Genomic DNA, 15,258 nt, shown 5'->3' with positions numbered 1-15,258 from the left:
TCTTTCCTTCTCCTGCGATTTCATTAAGCCTGTCTAGTAATATATTCAAGGAATTTGCAGATCATTTATTCCCCACTCAAATTGGTTGGATATAGTTTCTGGATTTCAATATATTGGCAATCAAGGAAATGTTCACTCACTTGGTAAACTGGCCCTCTCTGCGTGTGTACACCACACTTGGGAGGAACGAAACACACGATTCTACAAGGGAACGAAACACACAAACCAACTTTCAAGTTTAGCTTCAAGGCACGTCAAGCTCTGATTCAATGGGAAATACCTTTGGACTGCCTCCGACCACTGCCGCGACCACCAGATTCCTATGCGTAAGGCTCTCAATGCCATCTCCAGTGGCGTTAAAGACCCCTCCCTGTGTTGTAACCGGAAAAAGACTTGGTTGGCTGTTTGGTCACGTAACGGCTAACATGTTTGGGCCTAAAAGGTCTTGTTTCGTTTGGTCTATTTGTAACACCTTTTTCTTTTTGTCCTGCTACGTAGAGCTCACCTTGGACCCAAACTTGTAATTACCTGTTCATCTACACAATTGTTTAACCTTTCAAAAAAAAAGAGACTAGGAATGATGGAATTTAAAATGATCGAGATGGTTGGAATAGAACCAATCGGAGATAAATTTGATTAAGATGGTTTTGACATGTGCATAGAAGATCTTTAAGTGCATTAGTTAGGAAGAGTGGCATGGTCCACGTTGAGTGTATTTTAGGGAAAAGGGAAGATTAAAGTTAACGTGGTTAGAGTTAGTAAGGAAACATATGATAACATGTAGTTTGACTGTGGCCATGGCCTTTCATAGAGCGGATTGAAAAAATATGATTTATGTAGCTGACCCCAACTAATTGAAAAAAACGCTTTAATTGTAGTTGTTTCATAAATAGATATATACATACATAGAGAGAGATGCATAAATTGATAGATGGATATCTGACAGCTTGATAAACTTAATCTTTATAATATTGGTAATATCTATATAATGTTGATTTTAATTTGATAGATGTGACTTTTTCCAGTTTCTTCTGCCCATTATTCATTAATATGTAGTTGAAATTTTTATATGTGGCTTTGCCTTTGCAGGAACAACTTCTAAGTCTCGATCTTTCTGTTCTTCCACCTTATTTGGTAAGAAATTGCTGCCGTTTTTATTTGCTTTCAAAATGTTTATTTCATGTATCTAAGGCTACATATTACACACAATATAGTGGCAGTACAAAGTTTGCTTTGCTTAAGTGGTGATTATATGCTTCCATCTCAGCTAAAATTTTGCAAATTCCACTTGTCTTATTTCTTCAATATATAGACAATTGTAGTTGCTAAAGTTTTGGGTACTGAAAATGCAGTTATAGTTTTGTTTGAAAAATATGAATGTATTAATTTTTATATGTGGTTAACATATGGATGCCAAAAGTCTCTGTTATTTATGCATTATATTGTAGAGCTAGATGAATATGGAGTGAGTCTGATTGTTATGCATATATATTTTTGTATAGAAAAGCATGTATATATTTTTTAAAAGACTTTGAGTTTGTATGATGAATTGAGAACATAAGAACATATCACGTACTATAAGATGGATTTTTTGTTGGACACAAATTGCGAATCGTATATCGTAAGATGGAATTTTTATTGTACTATTATTTATGGGTATAAAATTCGTGTTAAAATTTGGACTTCATTTTATTTTGGTAAAAAAAAAAAAAGAATTGGAGTTTTATTTAGTAGGTGTAACTTTTGAAAAGTCTTATATCTTGTAGTTTTTATTTTTATTTTTTTATGTTTTTATTTATTATTATTATTTTTTTTATAAATGCAAATAGTTCTCCCCTCCCCACTCCTGCAAAAGGGAGAAAAAAAAGGCAATCAATTCCAACACTGCCCGTGTCCAGGATTTGAAGATTCCAGCAATGGGGTCTGATGTCCCTGGTTCACTCCTTTCGGAATCCTACAACTTTTCTTTTTCAATGTTACGTACAAGTTTTTAAAAGCAGGGCATGCATAAAATAAAAATAAGAAAGATGTAACTTTTGGTTCGATTGGATTTTGAACTGAACTTGATGCTACAATGACGTTACTGATATCTCAATTAACATAGTTCCGTAAAATAGTATTATTACTTATTTATCTAACATGCCCCTACATAAAATAAGCAACTGCTTTCAATTACTCAAAATTGAAATCAAGAGGCTCATCTTTAATTATTTACTGCTTAAATATTTACTGATTAAAATGATCAAGAATCTGAAACTCATGGTATTTAGAACATTGTTGATGTGTTAGATTGATGACATAATATCTGGAGAAGTAAGTAGAGATGACTAACAAACTAACCATATGTGAGTGGGAACTCCAGAGACATGTATGTGAACAAACTCAAGGATTAATGGTTATCCTTGTCTTTAAGGAAGCAAAAATCATCTTCAATTGAAGATCTGAAAGTGGGAGTAATGAAAATGGGGGAAAACAGTTTGTTAATGAAGTGAAAGAGGGAACTGTGAAAGAGAGATACGGAGAGTAAAATATGATAAATGAAGATATAGCAGAGGTCAGAGAAATGCTAATGCCTTAGTCAATTGTGTTTTCAATGCATCTTCTAGGACATTGTGCACCTCTGTTCCACAAAATATATTCAGCAACTGGAAGAATGATTTCTAACCATCTAATTGATGAAGTTTTTTCACTTCCTTGCTCTTTTTGGGTACTTTGCTTGAAATGTATCAAAAAATTGAATATGGGTATGTTGACATGTATTGCACAATAAAATTATATGACATTTGAAAGTATTTATGCTATTATTTATTGAAAATTTAATAAATAATAATTTAATTAAAATAAAAGTTGGAAACCCTTGTATCAAATTTGAGATTTTCTTCTTCCACTGAAATAATAAGAGGATTTAGGTGTCGAATTTAGGTACCTGTTTTGAACACAAAGCCATACTCATGTCATGTCATGTCGACTTCAGTTAATCGAGGGAATAGGAGTCCATGCAACACATATTTTTGAGTGGGCAAGACAACTTACATATCCATATTCAATTTTTGAACACATTTTAACCTGAGTTCTCATTTCCTATGATTTGGGATTCAGTCTGACACTTGGACATATATCCATACCCGATACATTTACCCGGTCTTATGGATTTCCATAGCCAGATAGGGAACCAGTGCATTTAATAATAATGTTATTATCATCAATTACTTATTCGCATGAATCACTTTCACAATCAGAAATACCTCAACATATTACAACTGCGGACCTACAAAACTAACATGGATTAGTCCAGTAAGACACTTCAAATTTATTTCCTTATAAAACTAACATAGTTTGACAATGCGCTTTGTGGTGAATCCCTCCACAAATTCTTTTCACTCATCCCCAAAATCTCCACATGCTCTCATCCCAACCCCTCCACTACTGACTCAGTTTACCGGTCTCTTTCTCCATCTGGTCAGTTTTCACTAAAACACACAATTCTCCATTTTACAGAAGCTTCCCACAAAGTAAAATGGACTCACACATTGTGTGGAGATCTACCCAGTCAAAGATGGTAAGGAGTAGCATCAATAACATTCATTGTATGTTTCCCTCTCAGCGATCCACAAGAATCTGTAGCATTTTGTACACTTGTACCTGAGGGTTATTTGGGCTGTATCCATTACAGCATGGACAATAATCCTAGTCGGAGTCAAATTGCTCACCTTGCAACCCAAAGCTGAACACTTCCGCAATGGCATTCTATTTATGGAGGATCTGTTTTTCGAAAAATACCCTAATTCCATGAACAATTGGCCAGTCAGATTGGTGATCTGATCGAATCTTGTAAAATTGAAAAGAATGGTTCTGGTGTGTTTTAGAAAACCTGTGGTAGAAGCTCTGTCAATATCTTAATGGTTTAACTGTAACGATCCCAAAACTAATACCTTTTAAAAATAAAAAAATAAAAAAAATTTGGCATGACCTCTCCTAAAAATAGGCCTACCATATCCTGTTTAAATTCATTTTTAAACTTATCATGGCTCAAATTCCGAATTCACGGCAATAGTAGATGATAATACACAATCAAATGACCTCAATAATACTTCAAACTAGTATTACTCTCCCCATTCATCAATAAGATTTACATGTTATCAAATTCACATCCAAAATATCATCAAATACCTTAATTACATTACATGACAAAGTTTTGCAAAATATACATATACACCTTCACACTTTTAGTGCTTTGCAAAAATAATGGGAGATATACAAAAGACACAAAAGTGAGCTTCTAGTATCGCTCAAGCTTGAGGTGGGTTGTCGTCCACCGGTTCTTTTCCAAGACCTGAAAAAAAATGTATAAATAGTAGGGTGAGCTATATGCTCAGTAGGTGACACTTAAGACACAAATCTTTTGTCCTTGTGAATTCAAGCAAAGCATAGGCCAATGGGAGATAGGGATCATACAACGTAGGGGATCAAATACAACATACAATTCAATTCCAATTATAAACAATGCAATGCAATGCAATGAAATGCAATGCATGTCAATGACACTCCCCATTTTCATTCTCAAAACCATCACTTTCAAACGTTAATACAGCCCACCCTTTGGTAACCCCGCCGCGACACGAGAGGAGGATTGGCTAGTGTCCCTGACCCTTGGTAACCCCGCGGCGTCATTATGGGGCCCAGCTAACTCAACCACACTAGGGCGACTCCCTAGTCCCCTCTAGGCTATATTAACCTCCGGCCCGTTGGTAATCCCGCAGCGACCGGGTTTATCAAAACCATTTCACAAAAACTATCATCTTCCAAAAATTCCTCATTTTCATTTCAAGACAAATTCTCCCATTTCATGCATCCCAATGACATGTCCAAGAATGTACATATAATCTCAATATCATGACAAAGTGAAATTTTGGCACAATACAATTAAGCATGGTCTCATACATCCCTTTCAGCAAGTTTACACATAGTAGACATAAACTCAACACATAGGCATGCTTTTCACATAATACATCACATGTGCATAAACATACATTTCTCTAGACAACATTAAAATAATCATTAACACAATTAATCCCCAAGTAAAGCATGTTAGCACATAAAAGAGGTGTAATTCACAAAAAACACCACAAAGCCATCATCTATACATGCTTTTCACATAGACAAGTCATAACCCTAAGATATGAATTTTCTCTAAACATCACTTACACCTCATTGAAGCAATTAATTCTCAAATTTAGCATGTCTAGCACAACAAAAAAAAAACATAACTCACAATGGAACAAGAAGAGAGTGGATTAAGATGCTCCTACCTCAAAAATAAGCAAACCCTAGAAAATGGGTCCTAAATTTCAAAGTTCAAAGGGTGCACCAAATCTGGAATTGTTGGTATGGATGCGTAGAGCTCGACACAAGCTTTGTTCTGCCTCAAACGGCACCCAAATCTACCAAGAGATGATGAATTAATCAAAGATTCAAGTTGCAAAGGAAAAAGAAAAAGAAAAGGCAGAGAGATAGAGCACTGGCCGAGAGAGAGGATTCAGCGGGGAAAGAGAATGAGCATAAAAAAAAGTCTCTAAATCATATGTTTGAGTGGGTGGTGGGTCCCGCCGATTTTCTTTTCTTTTCCCTTTTCTTTTTGTTTCAAAATACTCCACATATAAACAAAATGCACCACATACATATATCAGACACAAACATTACATTCTTCCCAACTTTAAAAGATTTCGTCCCCGAAATCAAGACATACCTGAGGAAGAAAACAAAGCTGGATACTTGGACCGAACCTCCTGTTCAAGCCCCCAAGTAGCCTCCTCGACTCCGTAGTGTTTCCAAAGGACTTTCACTATTGGTATTGTCTTGTTCCTCAACACCTTCTGCTGTGTGTCAAGAATCTGAACTGGTCCTTCCTCGTAGGAAACATCCTCATCAATATCCACATCAACCCAACTCAAAATGTGAGATGGATCCCGCTCGTACTTTCGTAACATCGATACATGAAAGACATTGTGAACTCTGTCCATCTGTGGTGGTAAAGCAAGCCTGTAGGCAACCTCTCCTACTCGGTCCAAAATCTCAAACGGTCCAATAAATCGTGGCGACAACTTGCCACTTTTTCCGAATCTCATCAATCCCTTCCGTGGAGAAACCCGTAGAAAAACGTGGTCTCCCACCTCAAAGGATAACGGTCGTCTCCGCTTATCCGCATAGCTCTTCTGTCGGCTTTGAGCTGTAAGTAACCTCTGTCTTATCAACTTAATCTTCTCAGTAGTCTCGGGTACAATGTCGGGTCTTAAGGCGGCTGTCTCGCCTACCTCAGTCCAACGAACAGGAGACCTACAAGGTCTACCATACAACGCCTCAAATGGAGCCATCTGGATGCTCGCCTGATAACTGTTGTTGTAGGCAAACTCAATAAGTGGAAGGTGATCCTCCCAACTACCTCCCAAATCAAGTACACATGCCCAAAGCAAATCCTCCAAAATCTGGATAGTACGCTCTGACTGACCGTCTGTCCGTGGATGGAATGCCGTACTAAGATGCAACGCTGAACCAAACGCTGCTTGAAGTCCTTCCCAGAACTTCGAAGTGAACTTAGCATCCCTATCTGACACAATGGTTATAGGGACTCCATGTAACCTTACAATCTCTTTCACATAAAATATACCAAGCTTCTCTACATCGTCTGTTGCCTTAATAGGCAAAAAGTGAGCCGTCTTGGTCAATCTGTCAATGATGACCCATACGGCCTCATTGCCCCTCTTTGACCTTGGAAAACCTGTCACAAAATCCATAGCAATATGCTCCCATTTCCATTGCGCTACAGGTAATGATTGCAACAAACCTGCTGGCCTCTGATGCTCGGCCTTCACCTGCTGACAGGTAAGGCATCTAGCCACAAACTGTGCAACATCATTCTTCATCCCGCTCCACCAATACTGACGTCTCAAATTGTGATACATTTTAGTACCACCTAGATGAACTGCAAAACGGGAAGTGTGAAACTCCCGTAGGACATCCTCACGACAACATGTGGGAACCACCAACAAACCCCTGAACCGTAGACCCCCATCTGCATGCAAGGCTCAATCTTTCACTGTCTCACCACTAGAGATCAAAGCGTGGATGGCATTTAAGTCCGGGTCCTGTCTCTGTGACTCAATCACTCGTACAACAAGAGTAGGCTGAGCCACAAGACTAAATAAGAATGCCGACTCACTGCAAGCATCATTATCACAACACTGTAATCCCATCTCTGCCAGATCTTCAAGCATCTTCCACTTCCGAATAACTAAACTGGCCAAAGTTCCACGAGATTTCCGGCTTAAGGCATCCGCTACCACATTCGCCTTGTCCGGATGATACTGCAAGTCAAAATTGTAGTCCTCCAAGAATTCAACCCATCGCCTCTGTCTGTTTTTCAAGTCCTTTTGGGAGAAAAGGTACTTGAGACTTTTGTGATCTGAAAATACCTCGAATCTCTCACCATACAAGTAATGTCTCAAACACTTCAAGGCAAATACAACTGCCGCTAACTCTAGGTCATGAGTAGGGTAGTTGTACTCGTGAGTCTTCAACTGTCGAGACCCATAAGCCACTACTCTACCATCCTGCATCAACACACATTCCAACCCGTCACGTGAAGCATCACAATAGATCACATAACCCAAGCCACGCTCAGGTATCACCAACACTGGCGCTGTAGTTAATCTCGTCTTCAACTCCTGAAAAGATAAATCACAGGCCTCATTCCAGACAAACTTGATCCCTTTCCGGGTCAAACGGGTCATAGAAGCTGCCAAACGGGAGAAATCCTTCACAAATCTCCGATAGTAACCCGCTAAACCAAGGAAACTGCGGATCTCAAACACATTCTTGGGTCGCTCCCAAGTCAAAACTGCTTCAACCTTTGATGGATCAACTGATACTCCACCTTCTGAAACAACATGCCCTAAAAACTTCACCTCCTGTAACCAAAACTCACATTTCTCGTATTTGGCATACAATCGGTGCTCCCGCAAAATCTGTAAAACAATACTCAAATGGACCTCGTGATCTTCCCGAGTCCGTGAGTACACAAGAATGTCATCCACGAAAACTACCACAAACTGGTCCAAGTAATCGTGAAAGACGCGGTTCATCAAGTCCATGAATGCCGCTGGCGCATTAGTCAAGCCAAAAGGCATAACAAGGAACTCATAGTGTCCATACCGTGTACGGAATGTTGTCTTCAGGATATCCTCATCCCTAACCCGCAACTGATAATAGCCAGACCTCAAGTCAATCTTTGAGAAACAACTGGCTCCCCTCAACTGATCAAATAAATCATCTATCCTTGGCAAATGATACTTGTTCTTGATGGTGGCATGATTCAACTTCCGATAATCAATGCACAACCTCAACGATCCATCTTTCTTCTTAGCAAATAAGACCGGTGCGCCCCACGGTGACACACTCGGTCGAATGAAACCTTTCATCCTCAAATCATCAAGCTGCCTCTTCAATTCTTCCAATTCAACTGGGGCCATTCGATACGGTGCCATAGAAATCGGCGCAGTACCATGCATCAAATCAATAGTGAACTCCACTTCTCGGTGTGGAGGCAACTCTGTCAAATCTTCTGGAAAAACATCCAAGAAATCACAAACAATCGCCGGATAAACTTCTCCCGCGACATCATCTTCTTCGGCTATAAGGCTAGCTAAGAAGTAATCACCATGACTTCGTCCATGAACTCCATAAAACGATGAAATGTGGGAATCACTCCGATCTCCCACGAAAAAGAAACAGTCTCCCTCAGGAGTGCAAACCATAACTCTCCCTCTGAAACAGTCAATCGTGGCATGGAAGAAAGCTAACCAATCCATCCCGAGGATGACATCAAAGCTAGTCATCTCCAGGAGGATAAGGTCAAACACGAAAGTCCGCCCGACTATCACAATGGGACACTCCCGCACAATTCGGCTCAAAGACACTGAAACCCCAACTAGCGTATCAACACTCAACGCCCGTTCCAAGAAACTAACTTCTAACCCCGATGCAAGTGCAAATGATGATGAAATGAAAGAATGAGATGCACCAGAGTCAAACAAAACATGGGCCCAACAACCAAACACTGGAAATATACCTCGAAGAACTGACGGTCCAGAAGATGCATCGGTCTGTGCCAGTGCAAAAACACGTCCTTGTGGTACCTGTGGCTAAGGACTGCCAACCTGAACACCTGACTGCTGCACTGACATAGTATGAGTATCCCTCCTAACTGATCGTAAACCCTGTGAAGACACAGTAGGCTGTGGTGATGGTGGTCTGAAACCTGACTGAACTGTAGCCGATTGTGACGGCCTCTGCTGTGACCCTCTGCCACTAATGGTGCCTGCTCTCTGACTCGGACAATCACGAATCAAGTGACCCTGCTGGCCACACCCATAACAAGCCTTCGGAGCTGATGAAACTGAAGACGATCTCATCGGACAACTGGACTTGTAATGTCCGGGCTGCTGACACTGATAACAAACAACTGCACTCCTGTCAGATCCAGCTGGCATAGGAGTGGTAGAAGCGGATCGTGCAGTCTGCTGCCCCTGAAACTGAGATGGACCGCCCCTGTTCTTTTTCCAAGAAGATCCCTCTGAAAATGGCCCTGCACCCCTCTTTTGCTTCAACTGTTCTCTTCTTGCATCCTTCTCTTTATTATCAGCCTCCAGCATCAAAGCCCTTTCCACTGCTTCAGAGTAAACCTTAATAAACTGTGCCGTGATCAATGGCCTCATTCGATCATTAAGACCCGAGACAAACTTCCGAGTCTTGTTAGCTTCATCTCTCACCACTTCTGGAGCAAAACGGGAGAGTGAGATGAACCTGTTCTCATACTCCGTCACTGACATGTTCCCTTGAATAAGATTATGAAACTAGTCTTGTAACTCCCATCTTTTGGAAAGCGGAAAGTACTTCTCATAAAACAGTTCCTTGAACCTGTCCCAACTCATCTCTTCAATCTTGTACTGGTTAGTGATCGACTTCCACCAAACCTTGGCATCCATAACAAACTTGTAAGTTGCTAGGATGATCTTCAAGTGATCCTCTGTCACATCCATTGAGGTTAGTTAGGTTTCAACTTGATCCAAGTAGTCATCTGCTACCATTGGATCCGCACTGCCCTCAAACACTACCGGTATCAACTGAGAAAACCCTTTTATGATCTTGAGACGCTTCTGAGCTGGCGTCTCCTCAACTTGAATTGTAGGTTGTGGTGCCGACTGCGACTGAGCAGCAATCGTTGGCCTCACGACATTTTGCAACAAACGATTAAACTCCAGTGCCACAGAACCTTCACCCACTTCTACGGGTACGAGTGTTTCAACATTTTCTCTTCTTGGGGGAACAGCTCTTGGGGGAATCAAGTCCCTAAGAAGCATGTTCTCATCAACTGGCTCCGCCGGATTGGAGCTAGAGCTCTCACCAACATCGCCCCTTGTTGGCCTAGGGCCAACTTCTGTGGGTTCCTCACGCCGTGACATCGTTCTATAAAACGAGAAAACAATTCAGAAACATGACACTAAGGTCCACTGTGGACGACTCAACAAGAATTAATACCGTACAACACTTAGCATGCAAGACTATGCAAGAAACATTTTAACATAAACAAGTAAGCAAGTAAGCACATAGGCAGTTAAGTATGCTCATTTAAATAAGATACCACGTAGCAAGTAGTCAAGTAAACAATACAAACAACATCCCATGCGACTCTATGTAGGCCTCTACCCGTCGTCCTAAAGGTTTTCGAACCTTTACTCTGATACCAAATTTGTAACGATCCCAAAACTAATACCTTTTAAACAAAGAAAATAAATAAATAAATAAATAAATTTGGCATGACCTCCCCTAAAAATAGGCCTACCATACCCTGTTTAAATTCATTTTTAAACTTATCATGGCTCAAATTCCGAATTCACGGCAATAGTAGATGATAATACACAATCAAATGACCTCAATGATACTTCAAACTAGTATTACTCTCCCCATTCATCAATAAGGTTTACATGTTATCAAATTCACATCCAAAATATCATCAAATACCTTAATTACATTACATGACAAAGCTTTGCAAAATATACATATACACCTTCACACTTTTAGTGCTTTGTAAAAATAATGGGAGATATACAAAAGACACAAAAGTGAGCTTCTAGTATAGCTCAAGCTTGAGGTGGGTTGTCGTCCACCGGTTCTTTTCCAAGACCTGAAAAAAAATGTATAAATAGTAGGGTGAGCTATATGCTCAGTAGGTGACACTTAAGACACAAATCTTGTATCCTTGTGAATTCAAGCAAAACATAGGCCAATGGGAGATAGGGATCATACAACGTAGGGGATCAAATACAACATACAATTCAATTCCAATTATAAACAATGCAATGCAATGCAATGAAATGCAATGCATGTCAATGACACTCCCCATTTTCATTCTCAAAACCATCACTTTCAAACGTTAATACAGCCCGCCCTTTGGTAACCCCGCCGCGACACGAGAGGAGGATTGGCTAGTGTCCCTGACCCTTGGTAACCCCGCGGCGTCATTATGGGGCCCAGCTAGCTCAACCACACTAGGGCGACTCCCTAGTCCCCTCTAGGCTATATTAACCTCCGGCCCGTTGGTAACCCCGCAGCGACCGGGTTTATCAAAACCATTTCACAAAAACTATCATCTTCCAAAAATTCCTCATTTTCATTTCAAGACAAATTCTCCCATTTCATGCATCCCAATGACATGTCCAAGAATGTACATATAATCTCAATATCATGACAATGTGAAATTTTGGCACAATACAATTAAGCATGGTCTCATACATCCCTTTCAGCAAGTTTACACATAGTAGACATAAACTCAACACATAGGCATGCTTTTCACATAATACATCACATGTGCATAAACATACATTTCTCTAGACAACATTAAAATAATCATTAACACAATTAATCCCCAAGTAAAGCATGTTAGCACATAAAAGAGGTGTAATTCACAAAAAACACCACAAAGCCATCATCTATACATGCTTTTCACATAGACAAGTCATAACCCTAAGACATGAATTTTCTCTTAACATCACTTACACCTCATTGAAGCAATTAATTCTCAAATTTAGCTTGTCTAGCACAACAAAAAAAAAAACATAACTCACAATGGAACAAGAAGAGAGTGGATTAAGATGCCCCTACCTCAAAAATGAGCAAACCCTAAAAAATGGGTCCTAAATTTCGAAGTTCAAAGGGTGCACCAAATCTGGAATTGTTGGTATGGATGCGTAGAGCTTGACACAAGCTTCGTTTTGCCTCAAACGGCACCCAAATCTACCAAGATATAATGAATTAATCAAAGATTCAAGTTGCAAAGGAAAAAGAAAAAGAAAAAGAAAAAGGCAGAGAGATAGAGCACTGGCCGAGAGAGAGGATTCAGCGGGGAGAGAGAATGAGCATTAAAAAAAAGTCTCTAAACCATATGTTTGAGTGGGTGGTGGGTCCCGCCGATTTTCTTTTTTTTTTCCCTTTTCTTGTTGTTTCAAAATACTCCACATATAAACAAAATGCACCACATACATATATAAGACACAAACATTACATTAACCATCTAGTTTGGTGTAGGTTTTGATGCATTTGTTAGATATATAAATGATATAATACATCGAAACATTTAGGAAGTTAACTTGTCATATGAACTTCCATTACTTGTTTTATACTTATATTTCATTTTTTGGAAGTAAAGTGCTTTGCACTTTCATTTATATATTAGGTAATAATTATGTAAACAACCCCTCCCCTCTTCCCCATCCCCTTTCTTCTTTTCCCTCCTCCCTCTTTGATGCTCTATATGTGTCTTTTAGTCCATTTAGCCTTATAATCTTGTTGTGCCTAAACAAAAGAAAAGGATTGACTCTATTGTTTGATCGGCCCTAGTTAGAAGAATAATTTAAAGAAGTAGCAAAAATGATTGACTCTATTGTTTGACGAATCCTAGTTAGAAGGAAATTTTAAAAGTGGCATGCGACGTGAGTTTTGACTATTGAATTCGTATATTCCTTTTTCATGTCATTCCTACAATACACTACCTTAAAACCATCATAAAGATGATTGAATGATTAACATCATTTAATTAAGTGGTTTTTAGAACAATTGATTCTCTCTTTGGAATCTATTTGATGTTGTGCCCATTTAGATTTCAGCACTAAAATGGTGAGATTGTGCTAAATTGTAGAAATAATTGGAAGAGCTACTTCATGTTATTATTGCCTTTTTGCTTCATTATGTTATTAGTTGGGATGCCTTCTCTCTAAAGTTAAATGCACACTCTCCTGTGGTTCCGATTTGCAGGTAATGATGCCTTTACTCAACGAGCTGCAGCCAGCAGGAATATTTTTTCTAGCTCCGATTCAGTAGTTTGGCTTAGGCCTTAAAAATCTGTTTCTTTGGAATAAAGTGTAATGGCTAAATATCTTTGGCTACTCATGCAACCTCCTTCTTCCTTATGGGTGCAATGGATTCAACCTTTCTTAGTTGCAACAACTTCCTCCAAAACCATTAGCAATTAGGAGGAATATTAACATATAGTTCTACCTTTGAGAATGTTTTGGGGCAATTTATTTTCAGTTTGGTGAAAGGATCATTTATGATTCTGGATTTTGCCTAGAACAACCAAGCAACTGATATTATTTCCAACAATTCTTGGTCTTTAGCTTCCTTTTAACCAAAGATCTCCCCCCATTCCTATTCTTGCTGATTTACTGTCTCAACATACCCCCTAGAATAATGTTTGTCGCTGTTTCCTGGACCTGCTTTTCCTCTGATTTATTATCCACTAAATCTTCATGGTGTTTCATTAAACCAGCTCTTCCAAAGGTTGTATGGTATCACTTGCCTTAGTTTCAAGGCTCTGTATCTAGATTCAGTTTTATCCTATGTCTAGCCATTCTTAAATTCCTACATTTTTAATGTCACTTGTGCGTTATGTAGTCATGGTATAGGAGATCATATACATTTATTTTTTGCTTGTCCATTGTCTTATAGAGTTTGAGTGTCCATCAAGTGCAAGCGTGGTACTACTATTCTTTATAAGTCTTGGTCTTCTTGGTAGATTGGGCTAGCTCTGCCTTCAAAGGCTCTACCCTATGCTCTTTCATCTTCCTTCTATCATCTTTGGTCTGAAAGGAATTACAGGCTATTATCTGAGACTTCAAGGGATCCTTATACTGTCATTAGAGATTAGAATAATTGAAAAGACTATTTGATTCAGACTCTCAAGCCTGGGGGTTACTGAAAATTCGGTAAATAGGCATATTCAACAGACTAATAAAGGCATCTTCATCATATTTTCAGTAATTTCTGTGTACTTGCTCTGGTTTTGTGTTCTGTTCTGCTCTCTGCTATGTTGGATTTCTGGTTTAAAATGACTTAGGTATTATTGATTTATAGCTCTGAATATGATTCCCTTGTTTTTATCAGTTTTGCCTTCTATGATTATTTTCTGGGTTGTTAAGGCGTTTTTGAGTTTTGGCTCCCTGTGGTTGCAAGTCATATCCTTCTTGGTGCCGTTTGGTAGTTTATCATAAGGACAGAGCTGATTCTTCCTGTTGCTGTTTGGTTGTTTATCATATAGGCAGAGTTGATTCTGAGTGGTGCTTTTTGGTATTGTGACGACATTTAAGGGATTTATTATTATTATTATTATTATTATTGTGCAAAGCCATTGATATTCTTTCCATTCATTTGTTCTTTTGCCTTTCTTTCTTAGGAGTTTGCTTGGGTTTGTTGAGAATTCTCTGATTTTACATCTTTGTAATGTGGAGTTTTCCTTATTTTACATCTTTGTAATGTGGAGTTTTCCCTTCTTGATTGCTTGTCAGAAAGAGGAAGGGGGTGGGGGGCGGGGGGCGGGGGCGTGGGGATTGCATGCAAGAAACTCCATTAATCTAGTTCAGTGAGGCTTTAAATCAGTACGATGACAAAAGTGGATATAGGGTTTTGATGAGGTTCTGATTGCCAGTTGGTTTCAGATTTAGATGGATTCAACGTGTAAAGAATCAGTGGATTGATGTTATGCTACCAATTGTATCAGAAGAGGGAGTATGATACCAATTAATGCAGGAGAAGAAGAGATAAAAGGAAAGAAGAAAAAATGGGGAAGAAGGAGAAGAACAGAGATAGAACGAGATCTTTGGGAGAAAATTCTCCAATAATCCAATATTCAGTCATAAAGTGTAATTTTTA

General features: G+C 39.1%; 1 protein-coding gene across 1 annotated transcript; it reads right to left on the bottom strand.

Moving 5' to 3' along the window:
* Nucleotides 1-244: 244 nt before the first annotated feature.
* Nucleotides 245-9,884, bottom strand: LOC132309926 (uncharacterized). The gene is made up of 5 exons (XM_059808178.1): nt 9,738-9,884; nt 9,125-9,191; nt 5,747-6,256; nt 529-536; nt 245-370 (listed from the first exon to the last, which is right to left on the bottom strand). Exons 1-5 carry the CDS (start codon nt 9,882-9,884, stop codon nt 245-247), a joined length of 858 nt encoding a protein of 285 aa, XP_059664161.1.
* Nucleotides 9,885-15,258: the final 5,374 nt, after the last annotated feature.

Source organism: Cornus florida, unplaced genomic scaffold, assembly GCF_030987335.1.
Source record: "Cornus florida cultivar Cherokee Brave unplaced genomic scaffold, ASM3098733v1 CherokeeBrave_3.0.0_Hap2_Chr05, whole genome shotgun sequence".
In the NCBI taxonomy this organism is placed as follows: domain Eukaryota; kingdom Viridiplantae; phylum Streptophyta; class Magnoliopsida; order Cornales; family Cornaceae; genus Cornus; species Cornus florida.
Note: the sequence above shows the minus strand (reverse complement) of the source record. Positions and strands in the feature narration are given on the sequence as shown.